This window comes from Salvelinus namaycush, chromosome 4 (assembly GCF_016432855.1).
Source record: "Salvelinus namaycush isolate Seneca chromosome 4, SaNama_1.0, whole genome shotgun sequence".
In the NCBI taxonomy this organism is placed as follows: domain Eukaryota; kingdom Metazoa; phylum Chordata; class Actinopteri; order Salmoniformes; family Salmonidae; genus Salvelinus; species Salvelinus namaycush.
This window is the reverse complement of record NC_052310.1, coordinates 35,260,471-35,276,489: the sequence shown is the minus strand read 5'-3', so window position 1 is coordinate 35,276,489 and position 16,019 is coordinate 35,260,471. Positions and strand designations below refer to the sequence as shown.

Here is a 16,019-nt window from a genome sequence, read left to right as displayed (position 1 = left end):
GCCAAAAGGCATGTGGGAGACTCCCCAAACATATGAAAGAAGGTACTCTGGTCAAATGAAACTAAAATGTAGCTTTTTGTCCATCAAGGAAAAAGCTAGGTCTGGCACAAACCCAACACCTCATCACCCCAAGAACACCATCCCCACAGTGAAGCATGGGGGTGGCAGCATCATGCTGTGCGGATGTTTTTCATTGTCAGGGACTGGTCAGAATTTAAGGAATGATGAATGGTGCTAAATACAGGGAAATTCTTGAGGGAAACCTGTTTGTCTTCCAGAGATTTAAGACTGGGACGGAGGTTCACCTTCCAGCAGGACAATTGTCTTGGAATGGCCTAGTCAAAGCCCAGACCTCAATCCAATTGAGAATCTGTGGGGTGACTTAAAGATTGCTGTACACCAGCGGAACACATCCATCTTGAAGGAGCTGGAGCAGTTTTGCCTTGAAGAATGGGCAAAAATCCCAGTGGCTAGATGTGCCAAGCTTATAGAGACATACCCCAAGAGACTTGCAGTTGTAATTGCTGCAAAAGGTGTCTCTACAAAGTATTAACTTTGGGGGGGGGGGGGGGGGGGGGGGGGGGGGTGAATAGTTATGCACGTTCAAGTTTTTTTGTCTTATTTCTTGCTTGTTTCACAGTAAAAAAATATTTTGCATCGTCAAAGTGGTGGGCATGTTGTGTAAATCAAATGATACAAAAATAAATTTTAATTTCAGGTTGTAAGGCAATAAAATAGGAAAATGCCAAGGGGTTGAATACTTTCGCAAGACACTGTAGCTCCCTCTTGAGTAATGTGTGTCTTATTTAATCAAAGAGTGCGCATAAGTCATCAGACAAGCTCAATGCATATGTAGTTGATTTTATTAAAACACATAGGGTGTGTCTATATATGGAAAAATGTTGACCAATCGGTGGTCGAAAGAACTGACGACTTTCATGCGACCAAGATTGTTTTTTGTCGGTCACAGCTATAGATTTATGGAAGGCTTTCCTCTCCCTTTAACAGCTGTGTGTCCTCAGAGCTTTATCTCAGATTCAAGGTTGTGTTTGTCAGGCACCAAATGGAAGATAATGGACTGAAACACGGAGGGACTTGGACCCCCCCCCCCCCCCCCCCAGTGAACACGTCCTGGTATGGGGAGAGATGGTTATGTACAGTAGGACGAAGGAATTGAACTGTGATCAGAGCCACCCTTTGAACGGCACACACCTAGGACTCGAGCAATACTATTTACGACCCACTCAACTGATGTGTGAATCAGTCATGGATGAATTTATATCCAATTCATCTCTTTAGTTAGTACAAGGCCTGAAACTTGCAGTAGGACTTGCCCATGACAGAGGTTCAGAAGCCTCTGGTTTTGGGTGAGTGATGGAGTAGCCCTGCAGCTGTCCCTAGAACAGTGACTCATTCCTTCTTGGGCTGCAGTGTGTGGTTGGAATGTTGTCCTTACAAGCATCTAGTTTTAGAGTGCCTTGCAATCCCTGTCAGGTAAAATAGGACAAGGCCAATCATCACTCTACTGATTCAAAAGGAACCACTCAGGAAAATTCTCAGGTACTACATATTGATTTGATTTAAGATTGTGTGTGTGTCCTCGTTATGCTGCCAAAGCATACAAGGCCATGGCAGGAGATTGTCTGTGTGAACTAATCTTGATGATAACCAACAGTGCCTTCAGAAAGTATTCACACCCCTTGACTTTTTCCACATTTTGTTGTTACAGCCTGAATTTTAAATGTATTTAATTACACTAGATGGTGTAGCAATAACCCAGTCGATACAAAAATACAGGCTTCCATCCTAACTCAGTTGCCGCAGAGGAAGGAAACCGCTCAGAGATTTCACCATGAGGCCAATGGTGACTTTAAAACAGTTAGTTTAATGGCTGTGATAGGAGAGAACTGAGGATGGATCAACATTGTAGTTACTCCACAATACTAACCTAAATGACAGAGTGAAATGAAGAAAACCTGTACAGATTACAAATATTCCAAAACATGCATCCTGTTTGCAATCAGGCACAATAGTAAAACTGCAAAACGTGGCAAAGAAAAACATCCCCACAGCATGATTCTGCCACCACCATGCTTCAGGGTAGGGATAGTGCCAGGTTTCCTCCAGACATGATGCTTGGCAGTCAGGCCATCGAGTTCAATCTTGGTTTCATCAGACCAGAGAATCTTGTTTCTCATGCTCTGAGAATCGGTTAGGTGGCTTTTGCCAAACCCCAAGTGGGCTGTCGTGCCTTTTACTGAGGAGTGGCTTCAATCTGGCCATTCTACCATACAAGCCTGTTTTGCGGCATGCTGCAGTGATGGTGATCCTTCTGGAAGGTTCTCCCATCTCCACAGAGGATCTCTGGAGCTCTGTCAGTGACCATTGGGTTCTTGGTCACCTCCCTGACCAAGGCCCTTCTCCCCCGATTGCTCAGTTTGGCGGGGCTAGGAAGAGTCTTGGTGGTTCCAAACTCCTTCCATTTAAGAATGATGGAGGCCACTATGTTCTTGGGGGCCTTCAATGTTGTTTTTTGGTACCCTTCCCCAGATCTGAGCCTTGACACAATCCTGTCTCGGAGATCAACAGACAATTCCTTCGACCTCATGGCTTGGTTTTTGCTCTGACTTACACTGTCAGCTGTGGGACCTTATATAGACAGGTGTGTGCCTTTCCAAATCATGTCCAATCAATTGAATTTACGGCAGGTGGACTCTAATCAAGTTGTAGAAACATCTCAAGGATGATCAATGGAAACAGGATGCACCTGAGCTCAATTTCGATTCTCATAACAAAGGCTCTGAAAATGTATGTAAATAAGGTATGTGGGTTTTTTTTTGTTAACATTTCTAAAAACGTTTTTTTGCTTTGTCATTATAGGGTATTGTGTGTAGATTGAGGAATTGTTTAAAATGTAATCCATTTATAATAAGGCTTTAACTTAACAAAATGTGGAAAAAGGGAAGGGGTCTGAATGCTTTCAGAATGTACTGTGTATAAATAAAAGTATGTGGACACCCCTTCAAATTAGTGGATTCTTCTATTTCAGCCACGCCGTTGACTGACAGGTGTATAAAATCGAGCACACAGCCATGCAATCGCCATAGACTAAAATGGCCTTACTGAAGAGCTCAGCGATTTTCACCGTGACACCGTCATAGGATGCCATCTTTCCAACAAGTCAATTTCTGCCTTGCTCAACTGTAAGTGCTGTTATTGTGAAGTGGAAACGTTTAGGAGCAACAACGGCTCAGCCGCGAAGTGGTAGGCCACACAACACACAATCTCACAAAACGGGACTGCCGAGTGCTGAAACGTGTAGCTCGTTATAAATCGTCAGCCCTCGGTTGTAACACTAACTACAGAGTTCCAAACTGCCTCTGGAAGTAACGTCAGCACAATAACTGTTTGTTGGGAGCTTCATGAAATTGGTTTCCATGGCCGAGCAGCCGCACACAAGCCTAAGATCACCATGCTCATTGTTAAGCGTTGGCTGGAGTGGTGTAAAGATCACCGCCATTGGACTCGGTGTGATGAATCACGCTTCGCCATCTGGCAGCATCTGATGGACAAATCTGGGTTTGACAGAGGCCAGGAGAACGCTGCAGTGCCAACTGTAAAGTTTTTCATAGTTTGGGCTAGGCCCCTCAGTTCAAGTGAAGCAAAATCTTAACGCTGCAGCATACAATGCCATTCTAGATGATTCTTTGCTTCCATCTTTGTGGCAACAGTTTGGGGAAGGCCCTTTCCTGTTGCAGCATGACAATGCCCCTGTGCACAGAGCGAGGTCCATACCGAGATGGTTTGTCGAGGTCGGTGTGGAACGTGACTGGCCAGCACAGAGCCCTGACCTCAACCCCATCAATCACCATTGGGATGAATTGGAATGCCTAATTGCCCAACATCAGTGCCCGACCTCACTAAAGCTCTTTTGGCTGAATGGAAGCAAACCCCCGCAGCAATGTTCCAACATCTAGTGGAAAGCCATCCCTGAAGAGTGGAGGCTGTTAGAGCAGCAAAGGTGGGGACCAACTCCCTATTAATGCCCATGATTTTGGAATGAAATGTTTGACAAGCAGGTGTCCACATATTTTTGGTCATGTAGTGTATGTAAAGTCTCTCAGTCAATTTTTGAATTTCAATCACAGATTAAACTACAGTACAACGACTAGGGAGCGTTTTGAAGTAACAGATCAGACATTTAATCTCTTTAAGCACGTTCAAGTTTAAAACAGCTACAGAGTTCAATGGCTGTGATGGGAGAACTGAGAATGGATCAACAACATTGTAGTGACTCTACAAATTATGAACGAAATGACGACAGAGTGAAAAGAAGAATACAAATACACAATGTGCAACAAGTCACTAAAGTAATACTGAAAAAAATACAGCAAAGGAATACAGGATAAAAACTAGAGGAAAACCTGCTTCAGTCTGCTTTACACCAATACTGGGAGAGGAATTCACCTTTTAGCAGGACAATAACCTACAACACAAGGCCAAATCTACGCTGGATGTTGCTTACCAAGAAGACAGTGAATATTAAATATATTTGAAAATATATGGCAAGAATTGCTGTCTAGCCATGATCTTGACAGAGCTTGAAGAATTTTTGAAAAGAGTAATGGGCTCTTCTGAGGGCAATCGTGGGTTGGGGTGTACAACTCAATATTAGGAAGGTGTTCCAAATATTTTGTGCACTGTCTACATTATATGTATATGTGTTTATGTTCCGGTCTCTGACATTGCTCATTTTGATATTTCTTAATATCTTTACGTTTTATGGATTTTGTGTGTATTGTTGTGGTGCTGTTTGTTCATCTGCACCAGCCCGCAATTGCTAATAACCCATTTGCAACCTTCCGCCTTAATGTGATAGTGAGAATCTGAGGCCCGCACCCGACCCTAACCTGCTAGTATAGAACATGCGCTGTAGGCTACAGTCAAAGACGGCTGAATGATTTTCTTTTCTTCTTTTTTTGTTGAGTCATGTAGATGTAGCTTAGGTTTCTGCTTATAATTTCCGAGATTTTGGTATGCTGTTTAAGTCAACTCCGCTGTAATTAGATACATGCCGTTTCTCTTCTGTCATTGTATGTTGCGCGAGAAGACTAAATAAACTCTTGCTCACCAGAATGTCATAAATCAATTGAATGGATGCTTTAATCTAGTTGACAAAAGTAACGTTCTGTCATTTTTACTTCTTTTGCGGAGAAAATATGTTTAGGGTCCCGGGGAGAAAATGCAACAACAACAAAAAAGTTTAAATATTTTCTGTACATAATTTCCAGTTATGTACATAATCAGTTTGACCGGTTGTAAGGAAATTGAAAGCTGTGAAAATGGCCCAATATATGTTTCTGTTAAGATTTCAGTTCGGCTTGGATGCATATTTTATGTGGTTGAAAAATACTATCAGCTTTATGATGCTGATTTAAAAACAGGGCCTCTGCAGATGGTATCTAATTGCATTCACATTCTCTCAAGACGCTGAAAGAAAGAAATCATGTTTTTTTCCCCACTTGTTCGTGCGTGAAATATGTGCATACATTTGGTGTATCATTTTACTGAAAGAGATGCTTAATTCAAACAGGAGTAAATATGAAGGATATAGAGATTGAGATTTCAGATTTCAGTTTCCATTTAACCATCTGAACAGTAAGCTACTGTTCCCTGGATATGCCATAAGTCTATTTGAAGTCACTGTCTTGTGACTGTAAAATTTGTGTAGTGCTTCAATCATCACACATGGCATAGCCGGCACTGCTATCATCCTCTTTTACAACTTCACCAAATCTTTCCCAAACAATACTTCTCCTTTCTTTTTATTTGTAACTCTCCATTTTGCAGGTTTTCTCTTATTGAAATCAACTTAATACCACAGACACATTGTCCTTTTTGCCTCTGTGAATCGCAGTTAACTTTTTCTGCCGATTCCCAAAAGCATTTGGCAATTGCCGTCTAGTCTATTTGCCGCACGTAAGCTTTGGCTTGGCCTACGTACTAATGCCAGATACCCTAAAATAATGAAAGAAAAACCTCAATGTAGCCTATAGCTATATATTGCACAACAATGGTACATTCATCCACACAACATTTTATGACCCTAAATTCATCCGCCCCGTGGATATAACCACAGGAACTGCAGGTTGAGTCAACCCGCACATCACCAGTGTATTGTTTTATTATTTTCTGCTAGTTATTACTGCACTGTTAGAGCAAGAAACACAAGCATTTCGCTGCACCTGCAATAACATCTACAAATGGATATACGTGACCAATAAACTTGGACAAGATTTTTTTCCCTACGGTGTTTGCACTCCTGACGATCGCTTGTGTACATTTCTACTTAAAGCTATAATTTTCTCTGAATGGTTTATTCTAGGCGGTTACACACTGCTCCTTGCAGGCTTTTTATTCACTGTCACTACATCAACTTGCAGTTATTGACATAAACCGTTGTGAAATGCTAAATGTATTGCTTGTTGAATGTGTTATAAATGGGTTATGTTGGCTCTGAAAGGTGTTTCCCAGGTGGCTCCCTAGATATTGTCATACTAACTGTCAGACTTCTTTACATCCCCTAACCTTAATAGTTGGAGGATTAGGTCCAGTTTACCTTCAATAAGAATATAAGGGCTAGTGCAACTGGAATCATCAGGCCATTGTTATCAATGGCCTCACTTAGTCCAGCTGTGGTCACTGTTGATTCAACTCCAGTTACATGTAATAATTCACACCGTGTTGGAAGTCGGAACAACCCAGTTATCATCCATCCACCGACGTGTTTCTTCATAAGAGGTAGCTAGCCGGTCGGTGGTGCAGAACTTGCTAAAGCTCATAATCACACAGCAGAATGTTTTCATTGGAAGCCAGTCGGCTAAAAGCTGCAGATAGGATCTCTGCTCCTGTGGTATTGTGGAGCTCCCCACTCATCGAGCGCCAACCAGCAGTTGTGTGGCCGCACCTTGCACTGCCATTAGAACATAAACAAGCACCTTTTTGTTACAGTTATATACAACTCGCCCACCAATGCTTTGGCAGAGAATAGACAAAGGTTATCTTGAGTGTGGTGTGGGTGGCACTTGACTTCTCTTTGTCTTATTTGAATAGGTGGCTTATAGGCCAAGCACATACAGTGCATTCAGAAAGTATTCAGACCCCTTGACTTTTTCCACATTTTGTTACGTTACAGCCTCATTCTAAAATGAATACCATTGTTTTTTTCCCTCATCAATCTACACACAACACCCATAATGGCAAAGTAAAAACCGGGTTTTTAGAAAATTTTGCAAATCTATTAAATCAAAAAAGGATAACACATTTACATAAGTATTCAGACCCTTTACTCATTACTTTGTTGAATCACCTTTGGCAGCAATTAGAGCCTCGAGTCTTCTTGGGTATGACACTACAAGCTTGACCCACCTGTATTTGGGGAGTTTCTCCCATTCTTCTCTGCAGATCCTCTCAAGCTCTTGTCAGGTTGGATGGAGAACATTGCTGCACAGCTATTTTCAGGTCTCTCCAGAGATGTTCGATCGGGCTAAAGTCCGGGCTCTGGCTGTGCCACTCAAGGACATTCAGACTTGTCCCGAAGCCACTCCTGTGTTGTTTAGGCTGTATGCTTAGGGTTGTTGTCCTGTTGGAAGGTGAACCTTCGTCCCAGTCTGAGGTCCTGAGTGCTCTGGATCAGGTTTTCATCAAGGATCTCTCTGTACATTGCTCCATTCATCTTTCCCTCGAGCCTGACTAGTCTCCCAGTCCCTGCCGCTGAAAAACATCTCCACAGCATGATGCTGCCACCACCATGCTTCACCGTAGGGATGGTGCCAGGTTTCATCCTGACGTGACCATCAGGTTCTTGGTCACCTCCCTGACCAATGCCCCCCCCCCCAATTGCTTAGTTTGGCCAGGCGGCCAGCTCTAGGAAGAGTCTTGGTGGTTCCAAACTTCTCCCGTTTTAAGAATGATGGAGGCCGCTGTGTTCTACCCTTCGCCAGATCTGTGCCTTGACACAAACCTGTCTCGGAGCTTTACTGACAATTCCTTCCACCTCATGGCTTGGTTCAAGCTCTGACATGCACTATCAACTGTGGGACCTTATGGACAGGTGTGTGCCTTTCCAAATCATGTCCAATCAATTGAATTTACCACAGGTGAACTCCAATCAGGTTGTAGAAACATCTCAAGGATGATCAATGGAAACAGGATGCACCTGAGCTCAATTTCGATTCGCATAGCAAAGGCTCTGAATATTTATGTAAATAAGGTATGTGGGGTTTTTTTTGTTAACATTTCTAAAAACTGTTTTTTGCTTTGTCATTATAGGGTATTGTGTGTAGATTGAGGAATTGTTGTCTGAATACTATAAGTTGTTTCTGTTTTTATTTGTAATGAATTTGCAAACATTTCTAAAAACCTGTTTTTGCTTTCATTATGGGGTATTTCTATTAATCAATTTTAGAATAAGGCTGTAAAGTAACAATGTGGAAAGTCAAGGGGTCTGAATACTTTCCGAATGCACTGTACATGTATAAATCACATGGAGCATATTATATTGGTACTTACACAGATCATACACAAAATCCTTCTAGTTTCCTGCTAATCAGGTAACATAATTTAACATTGGTAGTTGGCACAACACACTAGATAACCCGGTAAGTTTTTCCACTGTTTTCTTTAGGAGCTGCAATCCGGTTAAGTAGTACACTATGCCTGCGTCATTTCATCGGATTAAAGCCCAGCAAGAGAGAGTCTCTATTTCATGGCCTGCCTAAAAAGGCTTTCACATGCTACCAGACACCCTTCACTAACACACACACACATCCCCATCTATCATCAGTACCACCCTCTTCACTGTCAGGTGACCTTTTCACCCCCTTGATCCTTTGTAGTGTTTGTGTCCCGCTGTGAGTACCATCAGGATTAGAGGCCTTGTGGTGAAAGGACTTTGATCACCTCATTCTTCTTCTCTCCAAACCCACAGGCTACAGACTGGGGTAAAAACACAGTCTTCCACTGTATGGACCCAACTGTTTCATTTAGCCTCTTCCTTGTTCCCTGTATATTAAAGCTGCACACTGGGATTCTGAAAACAGAACACCAGCCCCTCATCTTGTTTTGGACTGATAATCCATGACATCCAAGTGATCGCTTTAACTATATTTTGACGCTATACACTGGGTACACATCTATAATTTAAATGACTATCGAACAGCTTCCTAAAGCTTAGACTGTAGCTTTAATTGGGAGCGAGAACAAGGGAAAAGAGGCAAAGCTGCATATCTTATCTCTCCTTCAAGTTGTTTAGTGAGGAGCTTGTCTGGGAGGTTGAGTGTTGTTGGCTTCCAGCACCTTCTGGGTTGAGATGTGGCTAGTGATCCAGGAAATGGGTGGTGTAAGTCAGGCAACCACCCCAACCCCTCCCCTCCCTGCACTGCATCATGCCTGACTCCTGTTGGAGAAACGTTGCCTGGGCGTGCTTTATCGAAGTAGTTAACATTTCAACATATAGTATTGTCGTTTTTATTAATAAGACTGAACTGAAGGACCCCTATTCAAACCCTCCTCAATATTTCTCTCTCTCCACCTGTCTCTTTATCGCCATCTCTCCGTGATGTTTCTTTCAGATTCAAAAGGCATGACAAAATTACAAAGCAAAAAAACATTTTTTACCTGAGCACTGTTGCGCGAGGGACATAGGCTGACGCTTTATTGCTGCAGCTGCAGGAGTGGGCTGTGTGTGAGAGATGGGAGCGAGCAGACAGAGAGGGAGATAACGAGACAAAGAAACGTTAGTCAAGCCAATTCGGCTACAGCCAAGACTAGCTAACTTGTAGCAGCCACAATGTTATTTATCATCCCATATAATAGTACCTGTCTTGACTGAAGTAGCCTAGAGAAGCTAGCTAGCCAACTATAGCTAGCTAGGCTAATTGAAGCTATATGCAGCGCCGCCTCCCCAACTCCATTCAGATAAAACAACTACATGTTTGTTGCTCGTTTTAGCCTATGCCTACTCCTTCTCATTTTGCAAACCTTTTAATTCTGTAATTGTATTACATCTTGCATTGGGTTAGTGAACGCTCACTCCACTTGCTACACATTGAGCCTCTTTTCCGCTTTGATTGGCCAACATAAACAACAAGCTACACTCGTGATTGCTAATGTTACTGGTCAACTGCCGGTCTTTTTATGGGGCACACCTCATAAAAACTACATTGAAAAGTTTGTTTTATTAAATTAATAATTATAAATATTATTGTACATTATCCTTGTAGTATGTAACAATGTCACATGGATATTTTAATTACATTTAGAAAAAGCCTTTTCAGTGTTAGGCTTATAGTTTTTTGGCCTCGCAAAAATGAATAGCCTACTCACACAAGTATTTGAATACTAACCTCTGTTCGGATGTTTGAATAACCGTGCACATCCCTATTCTCTAGGTACGCCATAATGTGTGGCATCATGACAGAGTATGAGACTGTGCAGAACAGGATAAAGAATGGCTACATCTTCAAAGTAAGTGATTTTCTGACACCATCTACACACAAAGCTATATTTTCATGTGGTCACCGATTCAAGTGTTTGTTTTGTGTACTTGAACCATGTCAGACCTTACCTACTGTGCCTTCAGAAAGTATTCACAACCCTTGACTTTTTCCACATGCTCTTGTGTTACAGCCTAAATTTAAAATGGATTACATTAAGATTTTTTGTCACTGGCCTACACACGATACCCCATAATGTCAGAGTGGAATTATGTTTTGTTGACATTTTTACGAATTCATTAAAAATGAAAAGCTGAAATGTCTTGAGTTGATAAGAATTCAAACCCCTTGTTATGGCAAGCCTAAATAAGCTTTAGGGGTAAAAATGTGCTTAACAAGCCACATAAATTGCATGATTTTTGAATGACTACCTCGTCTCTGTACCCCACACATACAATTATCTGTAAGGTCCCTCAGTCGAGCACTGAATTTCAAACACAGATTCAAGCACAAAGACCAGGGTGGTTTTCCAGTGCCTCGCAAAGAAGGGCACCTATTGGTAGATAATAAATACATTTTAAAAAAGTAGACATTTGAATATCCCATTGAGCATGGTAAAGTTATTAATTACACTGGATGGTGTATCAATACACCCAGTCACTACAAACGTACAGGTGTCCTTCCAAACTCATTTGCCGGAGAGGAACCGCTCAGGGATTTCGCCATGAGGCCCAATGGTGACTTTAATACAGTTAGAGCTAATGGCTGTGATAGGAAAAAACTGAAGATGGAGAAACATTGTAGTTATTCAACAATACTAACCTAAATAACAGAGTAAAAGAAGGAAGCCTGTACCGAATAAACATATTCCAAAACATGCATCCTGTTTGCAGTAAGGTACTAAAGTAAATGCAAAAAATTGGCAAAAAAAATCACTTTAGGGCCTGAATACAAAGTGTTATGTTTGGGGCAAACACAGCACATCTCTGAGTACTACTCTTCATATTTTCAAGCATAGTGGTGGCTGCATCATGTTATGGGTATGCTTGTCATTGGCAAGGACTAGGGAGTTTTTGGGGGGAGGGTATAAAAAGAAACGTAATAGAGCTAAGGACAGGCAAAATCCTAGAGGAAACCTGGTTCAGTCTGCTTTCCAACAGACACTGGGAGACAAATTCACCTTTCAGCATGACAATAACCTAAACCTCAAGGCCAAATATACACCGAAGTTGCTTACCAAGACTACATTGAGTGGCCTAGTTACAGTTTTGACTTAAATCTATGGCAAGACTTGAAAATGGCTGTCTAGCAATGATCAACAACTAACTTGACAGAATCAGTCAGAACATTTTATATTTTTTTTCTGTGGGGGGGGTCTTGGATGGTTGAGGGGCAGCTCTTGGGGAACTGTGGGGGGGGTCTTGGAGGGCTGGTGGGAGATCTGTCGTAGTGCCCTTGAGCAGGGAGTTGACACTGGTTGCTTCTGTGTGTCGCTTTGGATGGGAGGCTGTTAGATGACTAATGTGATGTACTTGCAGCTTCACTGCAAGTATATTGTATGTTTTAATTATTAAAAATTTAAATAAAATAACTTGACAGAGCTTGAAGAATTGTAATATTGTACAATCCAGGTGTGCAAAGCTCTTAGAGACTTACCCAGAAAGACTCACAGCTGTAATCGCTGCCTAAGTTGATTCTAATATGTATTGACTCAGGGGTGTGAATGCGTATGTAAATGAGATATTTCTGTATTTCATTTGCAAGAAATGTGCAAAAATTTCTAAAAACACGTTTTCACCTTGTCATAATGGGGTATTGTATGTAAATGGGTGAACAAATATTAATATTGAATCCATGTTGAATTCAGGCTGTAACACAACAAGATGTGTAAGTCAATGGGTATGAATACTTTCTGAAGGCATTGTACATTAGTAGGTGATAGCAGGCACACAGAATGATTGGTGGAATTAATCATAATAAGAGAGAGTAACTGAGGTCAGGGCTTATACTTTTCCAGAACCTCCCCTGTAGTCTGTCTCTATCAGTGTTGAGTCCTATCTGCGTCTAGAGGGTCCTCCCATCACCACAAGTTGACAGCCAGAATCACCCTCTGTGTTATTTAGGTCAGGTGTTGTTCAAATGGAACGTAAAAAGTGTTCCTATACACACAGTTGTGGACAGCGCCTCTATACGCTGACTGCTATACATGTCTTAGCCTTATTGGCAGGAAACTCCCCTCACTAACACTCAGATGTAAGGGTTGCATAACGGCAGAGACTGGGACAACCGCACGCAGCATTTATCTTACCTGTCAGTTGCTTCACAAACTCTGTTTACCTGCAAAGTCCTGAACGGTGGGAGAGGGGGGCGGACATGAAGAACATGAAATGTATGGAGAGGGGGAGTGAGTGAGTGGGAGGAGAGTTGGAGGGGAGAGAGAGCGAAAGAGACTGATTTTGCGATAGAGTGGAAATGGAACAGGGGGAAGGGAAAAGGAGAGGGTTGCATGACAAATAGGAGCTTTTTATATATTCATGTAAGTGTTGGGTACGTGGAGAAGGACCGATCAGGTCGTAGGAGAATGTCTGGTCTAATGAATGAATGCTGTCTGTACTCTTCTGTTTCCTCCCTCCCTTCCTCACAGGATCATTTGGATAAGGCCATTGAGCTGAAACCACAGGATCCTATGTCTTACTACCTGCTCGGCCGCTGGTGCTATGCTGTATGTGACACACACACACACACACACACACACACACACACACACACACACACACACACACACACTAACACACACACACACACCCTCCCATGTGTAGCTAGCTGCAGTCAAGATGAGTGGCTATTTCTCAGAAGAGGGGGGGGGTCAGACTAATGTTTTGTGAAATTGAATTTAAAGGGCTCTCTGCTCTGTGTTCATGTTAGACATTAATCCACTGTTTACATTCAGGCCACTGTCCCCACTGTGACGTCAAGGAAGTGCTACATCTGCAATTACACGTTTCTAAGATGAATGGGGTGAGGAAGGAACCGTGAATGCATTTGACCCAGAAGGTCTCTCCCGTTAGGACCATTATCTCTTTGCTGTAATCGCGTTTTCGTGGTAAAGGAGGTGTGTGTGTTGTGCCAAGATGTGTGTAGTGTAACTAGGGCAGCGTTTCCCAAACTCGGTCCTGACACTCTACAGCTGATTCAAATGATCAAAGTTTGATGATTATTTGAATCAGCTGTGTAGTGCTAGGGCAACAACCAAAATGTGCACCTCTTGTGGTCCCAAGGACCAGGTTTAAGAAACCCTGAGATAGGGATGTAACGATTCACTTCGGTCCCAATAAAATGTTTAAGATACGACTGCATCGGTCAGCAGACTCCAAACCGATCCAAATGTAGCATGCATCGGTCAGAAAATCTATTAAACCTTACGAATTGCCGGTACAGTAAAATGTTTTGCTCATATTACTTTCTTCTGAAAAAACATTGTCAGAGTTACAGTTTTCATTTAAATCTACTTGAAAATCTATGGCAAGACCTGAAAATGATTGTCTAGAAATGATCAACAACCAATATGACAGAGCTTTTTTATTTATTTATTTTTATTTAACGTTTATTTAACCAGGTAGGCAAGTTGAGAACTAGTTCTCATTTACAATTGCGACCTGGCCAAGATAAAGCAAAGCAGTTCGACACATACAATAACACAGAGTTACACATGGAATAAAACAAACATAGTCAATAATACAGTAGAAAAATAAGTCTATATACAATGTGAGCAAATGAGGTGAGGTAAAGGCAAAAAAAGGCCATGGTGGCGAAGTAAATACACTGCTCAAAAAATTAAAGGGAACACTTAAACAACACAATGTAACTCCAAGTCAATCACACTTCTGTGAAATCAAACTGTCCACTTAGGAAGCAACACTGATTGACAAAAAATGTCACATGCTGTTGTGCAAATGGAATAGACAAAAGGTGGAAATTATAGGCAATTAGCAAGACACCCCCAATAAAGGAGTGGTTCTGCAGGTGGTGCTTCCTGGCTGATGTTTTGGTCACTTTTGAATGCTGGCGGTGCTTTCACTCTAGTGGTAGCATGAGACGGAGTCTACAACCCACACAAGTGGCTCAGGTAGTGCAGCTCATCCAGGATGGCACATCAATGCAAGCTGTGGCAAGAAGGTTTGCTGTGTCTGTCAGCGTAGTGTCCAGAGCATGGAGGCGCTACCAGGAGACAGGCCAGTACATCAGGAGACGTGGAGGAGGCCGTAGGAGGGCAACAACCCAGCAGCAGGCCCGCTACCTCCGCCTTTGTGCAAGGAGGAGCACTGCCAGAGCCCTGCAAAATGACCTCCAGCAGGCCACAAATGTGCATGTGTCTGCTCAAACGGTCAGAAACAGACTCCATGAGGGTGGTGTGAGGGCCCGACGTCCACAGGTGGGGGTTGTGCTTACAGCCCAACACCGTACAGGACGTTTGGCATTTGCCAGAGAACACCAAGATTGGCAAATTCGCCACTGGGATATGTGGGAAGCTAGCGTAATTTAAATAAATTACTATAAAAATTAAACTTTCATGAAGTCACACATGCAATACACCAAATTAAAGCTACACTTGTTGTGAATCCAGGCAACGTGTCAGATTTCAAAAAGGCTTTACGACGAAAGCACACCCAACGATTATGTTAGGTCAGTACATAGCCACAAAAAAACACAGCCATTTTTCCAGCCAAAGAGAGGAGTCACAAAAAGCATAAATATAGATAAAATGAATCACTAACCTTTGATGATCTTCATCAGATGACACTCATATGACTTCATGTTACACAATACATGTATATTTAGTTTGATAAAGTTCATATTTATATCCAAAAATCTCAGTTTACATTGGCGCGTTACGTTCAGTAATGTTTTGCTTCCAAAACATCCGGTGATTTTGCAGAGAGCCACATGAATTTACAGAAATACTCATTATAAATGTTGATGAAAATACATGTGTTATGCATGGAACTTTAGATAAACTTCTCCTTAATGCAACCGCTGTGTCAGATTTCAAAAAAGCTTTACCGAAAAAGCACACCATGCAATAATCTGAGTACAGCGCTCAGAGCCCAAACAAGCCAAAGAGATATCCGCCATGTTGTGGAGTCAACAAAGTCAGAAATAGCATTATAAATATTCACTTACCTTTGATGATCTTCATCGAATGCACTCCCAGGAATCCCAGTTCCAAAATAAATGTTTGATTTGTTCGATAAAGTCCATCATTTATGTCCGAACACCTCCTTTTGTTTGCGCGTTTAGTACACAATCCAAACTGACGACGCGCTGGCAGGTCCAGGCGAAAGTTCAGACGAAAAGTCATATTACAGTTCGTAGAAACATGTCAAACTAAGTATAGAATCAATCTTTAGGATGTTTTTATCATAAATCTTCAATAATGTTCCAACCGGAGAATTCATGTCTTCAGAAATGCAATGGAACGCAAGCTACCTCTCATGTGAATGCGCATGACCAGCTCGTGGCACT

At 42.0% G+C, this 16,019-nt stretch overlaps 1 protein-coding gene across 3 annotated transcripts in view; it reads left to right on the top strand.

The window, feature by feature from the left end:
• The window catches only part of LOC120046479 (regulator of microtubule dynamics protein 2-like), a 56,500-nt gene that overhangs the window by 29,517 nt on the left and 10,964 nt on the right, over positions 1–16,019 (top strand). For 2 of the 3 annotated variants that reach the window (XM_038991750.1, XM_038991749.1), the window contains exons 6-7: positions 10,452–10,527; positions 13,141–13,218. In XM_038991750.1, the coding sequence (XP_038847678.1) occupies positions 10,452–10,527; positions 13,141–13,218 (154 nt within the window). The remainder of the gene's footprint in view (positions 1–10,451; positions 10,528–13,140; positions 13,219–16,019) is intronic. The other variant, XM_038991751.1, reaches the window with a different exon arrangement.